Source organism: Peromyscus californicus, unplaced genomic scaffold (assembly GCF_007827085.1).
Source record: "Peromyscus californicus insignis strain IS unplaced genomic scaffold, ASM782708v3 Scaffold_14__1_contigs__length_90479793_seg_2, whole genome shotgun sequence".
Taxonomy (NCBI): Eukaryota; Metazoa; Chordata; class Mammalia; order Rodentia; family Cricetidae; genus Peromyscus; species Peromyscus californicus.
The window spans coordinates 61,040,352-61,046,351 of record NW_026294436.1 but is presented as its reverse complement, the minus strand read 5'-3'; the positions used below and the strand labels follow the sequence as shown (position 1 = coordinate 61,046,351).

General features: G+C 48.8%; 1 protein-coding gene across 2 annotated transcripts in view; it reads left to right on the top strand.

Annotated features, from left to right (window-relative positions):
- The first annotated feature begins 3,902 nt into the window (after nucleotides 1–3,902).
- The window catches only part of Pld5 (phospholipase D family member 5), a 316,954-nt gene continuing 314,856 nt past the window's right edge, over nucleotides 3,903–6,000 (top strand). The window contains exon 1 of one of the 2 annotated variants that reach the window (XM_052737721.1): nucleotides 3,903–4,532. In XM_052737721.1, the coding sequence (XP_052593681.1) occupies nucleotides 4,344–4,532 (189 nt within the window). In that variant the 5' untranslated portion in view covers nucleotides 3,903–4,343. The remainder of the gene's footprint in view (nucleotides 4,533–6,000) is intronic. The other variant, XM_052737725.1, reaches the window with a different exon arrangement.

The following is a 6,000-nucleotide window of genomic DNA, read 5'->3' as shown; positions in this document are numbered from 1 at the left end:
TGAACAGGTTATTCAATGTTCCCGAACTTTAATTTCCTACCCCAAGGCAAAGAAATGGAGCTGATAGCAAATAGCAAGAGCACTTTCAAAGTCATTTATCCCCCCCGTCCCTGAAGGGATATGATAAATGGAGTAAGCACATGCCACAGATATAGACAGTGTGGAGATATCAGGTATCACCAAAGTAGTGAGGGCTTTCACAAGATACTCTGTTACTTCTCAACACCTTGGGTCTTAGGTTTCATGTCCATGAAGAATAGCTGAATTCACATAATTATTAGCATGTCATAGACAAGGACACCTTTCAAGTTCAGGTTTGAAGTCAATAGATAGGTGTTTTATTTGCTATTCCATGTGATTTTAAAGTATAGAAGCACAGGGAGCAACTAAGATAAAGTACTCCTAGAATAAACACAAGTATCAGTGAGCCATGAGTTTGTGGCTGAATGCAGTTTCTGCATTAAACAGTTGCAATTACTCAAGTGGTGTCACTGTTGAAGGGAAAGATAACTATCATGACAGTAATGCAGAGAACATTCTGGTGTCTAAAGTTGCTAAGAACAACAAGAGAGAGCTCTGTAGTTCATTCAGTATTTTTCCCTCTATTCCCATGGCAGTCACTGGAGTGAGCAACAGTTAGTCCTCTGGTGTGGTTTTAAATAGGAGTTCCTCAAAGGCCGGTATTGCTTAGAAGCTTGGGCCTCAGCCTCTGGCAATATTAGAAGTCATGGAACATTTAAGAAGTGGAGGCTTGTGGAAAGTTTCTGGTCTTTAGGGGGTGCCATTAAAGGAGATGTGGGGACCTCAGCTGCTGCATCTTTCTTGCTTTGCTTCCCTACTGGGAGGCAAACAGCTTGCCATCTGCTGTGATGGGCTGCGTCACAGCAGGCCCCAACAATGAGGGCAGTCAATCATAGACCGAACCCTCCAACCCTGAACCCAAGCAAGCCTTTTCTCTCTCCAAATGTTGACTACCCCAGGTAGTTCTTACAGCAACAGAAAGTTGACTAATACACCCCCATCTGTTTTTATGAACTTGAAGCTAATGGAAACCAAATACAAACTATGGATGCTATAACTAAATTAATTTAAAAATTAATTGAATAAGAAATTAAAGGAGATAGTTCTAAAATCTGAATATTTTATGTGTTTCTTTTACTTGTGTAGGAGGGCGGGGTTCCATGGTGGGCCTGCGGAGGCAGAGGACAACTTGCAGGAGTTAGCTGTCTCCTTCTATCAAGTGCAGTTCAAGGACTGAACTCAAGTTATCAAGCTGTTGGTAAGTACCCTTACATACTGAGCCATCTAGTGGGCCCTAAACTCTGAGTATTGTAATTTTGCATTCTCTCAAAGAAAAAGAAGCGAAAAATGGTTTATGGGATGTTGACATTCATTAATCTATTCTCCATGGTTTATTGTGTGATTATTAGCAGAGAGGCACTATCAGCAGAGTAAAGGATCATGCATGGCTCCAGCTTGCAAGAAGCCAATGGGCTAGCAGGATAAACTAAGTGTAATACTTACACTGCATTCCGCAGACCAAAGGTCTGTGGAAATGCTCAGAAATAAGTGTTCTAGGAGTACTGTGCATGTTCCATAAGGTTAATCCTATCCTAATATTCTGTCTGGTGCTTCAATCTATATAACTGATCATCTTCAGAAATATTTTTCTTCCTCCCATCAAATTCAATTTGATATAATGTTCTTTTGAACATCAACCGGAATGTTCCACACTAATGTCACAAACAATAAACTTGAAGAAGAGTCAAAGATAGAAGCAAAGGGTGTGAGTGAAAGTTCAAAGACTCACTGGGCTCACTGAGTCGATTTTACGCCTGGTATGCTATGCCAGTGAGGATCAGCATGAAGCTCTAGGAATTCATGCTTTGCCTGATAGTTTTTTAACACAGCAGACATTATCTGTGAGTTGATAACAATGCTCGATTGTGTCACATATATGTAGCAAGAAATACACACTGCCTTTGCAGTCTTGAAAAATTGGAGAGAATGGAAGCGTCCATAGTATTTTCCCCTATAAAAGCATAATTTAAAAAAAAATCGACTCAACTCAAAAATCTGGTTTGATCAGGAAGCCATTTGTTTAAATTCTGCTGCAGTGAGACACTTCATTATTACTCTGAAGTGGCTATCTACCACGTGTTAAGGTGTGGGAATTCTGTACTATTTTCAGCATCATCCCAGAGAGTAATAGACAGTTGCTTCCTTTGCTGAAAGGCAATCAGCTTGTATCCATTGTATCCATTTAAGCTCTGTAGTCATACTTAAAAATTGTGATAGTAAAAACTGAGAGATGATGAATAATGTGATAGATAATTATAGTATAAAATTGAAGCTACTATACAATGGGGTGTAGACCATTCTCAATCTATTAGTGTAAGGATTAGAGCCAAGACCTTGTCTTGCTGGTAAACAGTTGACCAATGAGCTACAAACTTAGCCTCCACAGTTTTTTAAGCCTGGCTCAAGTGCTTGTGTTGGGGAAGTGTGGTTTCTCCTTCAGCCTCAGATCCCTCGCTGGAAAAATGAGCTTCAGAACATTTATCTTGCAGGATTATCTGCAAGGTTTAGCGATAACCCCTAGGTCGCTCTGCCCAGTAGTTCAGACGCCAGGACTGAAAACTGTATATTTGCATTCTGTTGCTTCTTCCTCACGTGGACTACCCACGGGATTCTATTTCAATCATTATTTTTGCATAGCATTTGGAGAGGCACTGTGAGCCAGGGTCCAGTCATGCAAAGTCTGGACTCTACCTCCTGATACACCCTACTCCCAGCCAATCTTATAAAATGGGGGCTCTGAATAGATACGAGTCCCTTGTCTTCACAAGTTTGACTGATTGCAACTTGGAATGTCTCTCTGTGAAGCCATGGCCTGAGCAAGAATGTTGGGGTTGGAGTGGGGGGGGGGGGCGCTGCCAGAGGCTAGAGAAGTTTACCCTCTGCAGCCTTTTCAACACCCCAGGGTGCTTCCCAAGTTCATCTTGACTTTCCAGGCTTTTAAATGGACCTCGCAAATCCTTAACAGTAGTTAAGGTTCCGTTTTCTGATTAAAACAAGAAACCAAAAATGTTTTCAGCCGCTCACTAAGGGAGAGCAAAAGATAAAGAATTTAAGATTCAATTATTAACTAGCCACCCTGATTCTCAGGCTTGTTTGCTTTGGACTGGGTTTGGGGGTAAAGCCCTTGGGAGCCTAGAAACAGCAGAGAGAACCGCACATGAGCCAGCGACACACACCTAAAAAACAGAGTCTAAGCACACGGTGTAGGTTGGTTCTGGGTCGCCTCTCACAGGGTTGGACGTCCAGATAGAGAGCTTCCAGGAGCCTGATTCAAGGTGGACCCTGAAGGCTGAGGAGTGGCAGGTCCAACAAGCTGGACAGGAGAGGGCTGCCCTCGCTGGTGGAGAGGCATACTTCGCGACATCTCCCAGATGAAGAACAGTGCAAGGTTCGCAAAAAGACATGCCCTCCAAACCATTTTCTAGGGGCACTCTCGGCCAAGGTCCCCGGGGGTGAGATGTCTGGGTTCCTAAGGTGGGAAGTTGGTGAACTTTCTGAGCAAGGGTAGATAGTAGAATCAGAACGAACTAGAGCGGTGCGGGGCGGAGGTGGTGGCTTCCCAGAGCGTCGTTCTCCGGAGCCTTGCCCGCAATCGCGCGCGGACGGCGCTCACTTCCCTAGCCGCTCGGTGGTTTGCCGGCCAGAACCTGTGCAGGGCGGCGAGGGCAAGGGCGAGGCAGGCGGGCCCGGGAGAGGCGCGCGCAGAGGGCGGCGGCCCGACCCAGCGCTCGCCTCGGGCGGCTCCTCACTGCATCAACCTGCGGGCTCCCGCTTGGCCGCCGGGCCCCTCCCACCGCACCCCACCCCCGCCGTCCGCCCGCCCCGGGGCCCGGGTTCCAGTTGGTGCGGAGCAGCCGCGAGCGGAGCTCCCGCCCGGGACCGCAGCGGCAGGCGACGTCGCGGCCACCTCCGCTGCACCCTCACTTCTGCCACTTGGGAGCTGGCATCTACTCCTTCCCGGTCTCCCTTTGTCCCGTCCCCCCCTCCGCCCCCTCCCCCATCTCTTCTCCCATCCCCTGCCCTGCGAAACCCTCCCTCCTCTGTCCCTCTCCCCGTGTCCCCGCTCCTGTGCCTCTAGCCAGCACGCTGCGCACCCCTCGGGCGATCGGCACCGGTGCTTTCCCCGGGGCGATCTGCACCCCGTGCTCCCCGCTCTCTCCTTCAGCTCCATCTCACCGCCCGCCTGGCCTCTCGCTCGCCGGCGGCGCCCTGCTCCCATCCCGAGTGGGTTGCGCGCCGGGCTGCCGCCTGGTCATGTCAGGATGGAGATCCGGCAGCACGAGTGGCTCTCGGCCTCCCCCCACGAGGGCTTCGAGCAGATGAGGCTGAAAAGCCGCCCCAAGGAGCCCTCGCCCAGCCTGACCCGAGTGGGCGCGAACTTCTACAGCAGTGTCAAGCAGCAGGACTACAGCGCCAGCGTCTGGCTCCGGAGAAAAGATAAGCTAGAACATGTAAGGACCACTCGTTCCTGGGGGGCTAGGTGGTCGGAGCACAGAGCTCTAGGAGTGTAGGGACTCTAGTGGGGGACCCCAGCGGGCGGCCCGCCCCCAGGGCCAGGTTGCCTGTACCCTCTGTCAACCCTGCACGTTTTTTTGCGTAATGAGTCAATTGCATGGAGAAAAGAAAGGTTTGCTTTAAGGTACCCCAGTTCTGGCATCCAGGGGACCTCTTGATTAGCTCTTCACTGCAGAGTTCATGTGCTCTGGGTTCTTGGGGGTACCTGTGAGAAGAGAGGTTGATTGCAAGAGACTGGGCTTTGCACGAGGAGGGTTTCAGTGGGATGTTTACCTGGTTCTTTGGAGCCGGTTCACTTAGTGCAGAAACTACAAAAACACTGCAATAAAGTTGTCACTGGCGATCCAGAGCTTTTGGCAGTGTATGCTGAGAGGCTAGCAGGAGTTTTTAGGGAGCTTTCCCACCTGAGCCCAAGTAGAGAGAGGTTCTGAGCTGAGAATGGACAGACCAAAGGTCCCCAGCTATCTGCTACTCCTAGGCAGCGCGCGGGACCCAGCGGATGTGGATTTCCCCTCCCCTTTCTCTCCTGGGTGAGGACTTGTGTCTTCAGCTTGGGTGTGGAGTCCCTAAGACTGCCCATTCTAGAAAGAAGAGAAGTCCTTCCACAAGGACCTTTTGGGAATCCACACTTAAAAATCTGACCCGTCAGTACCTCCTTAACCAAATGTTGAAATGAAACTAAGTGTCAGCAGCAGGAAGAGAACTGTCATTGCCCTTAGCAGAGCCGCAGGATCCAAACAGAGTCCGTTAATGGAATGTGGAGGTTTCCTCGTATTTGGGTCACCATATCAAAAAGATAAGACAGGAAACTCTGGAAACTCGTGTCCCCCAGCGCTGTACCCACCTGAATCCCATCTGGCCCCCAAAGCTTTTCCCGAGCTTTGCCTCACCAACAGTGTCCCTGGAAAGAAGCATGGAAGTGGGTATTTCTGTTAGAAGCCGAAAGGACAGCCCGTGCCTTTTTGAGGACCTGATTAAGTCACACGAATGACTAATTCTAAAGCCCTTATTTAAAGCTCCTAGTTGAGTTGAATAACAGGCTCTGTTTGGTGTGGGGAGAACCAAAAGGATGTCTTGGATTCTTAAGACAGGGGAGGTCGCTGAAGGGATTCCAAGGACTGCAGTGCAAGTTGGTTGTTTGAAAGGTAACAGCGATACCTGTTTAAAAATGCTCACTCTGGGATGATGCTTGAAGGGATCAGTAATGTCTGGAGTTTATAGAGGACAGATAGTTACAGTATCTTGTGTAATTCAGCTCTGGATGCTCATGAGAATACTGGCTCCAGCCTCAGGCCTCAGAGTGGTGATGCAACTGTGTTCATTTGCAGTGGTTGCTTTAGGCTGGCCCATTTCTTGTATACTTTTACTGAAAATCAATAGTGCAACCTTCCGGGAGTATGGCAT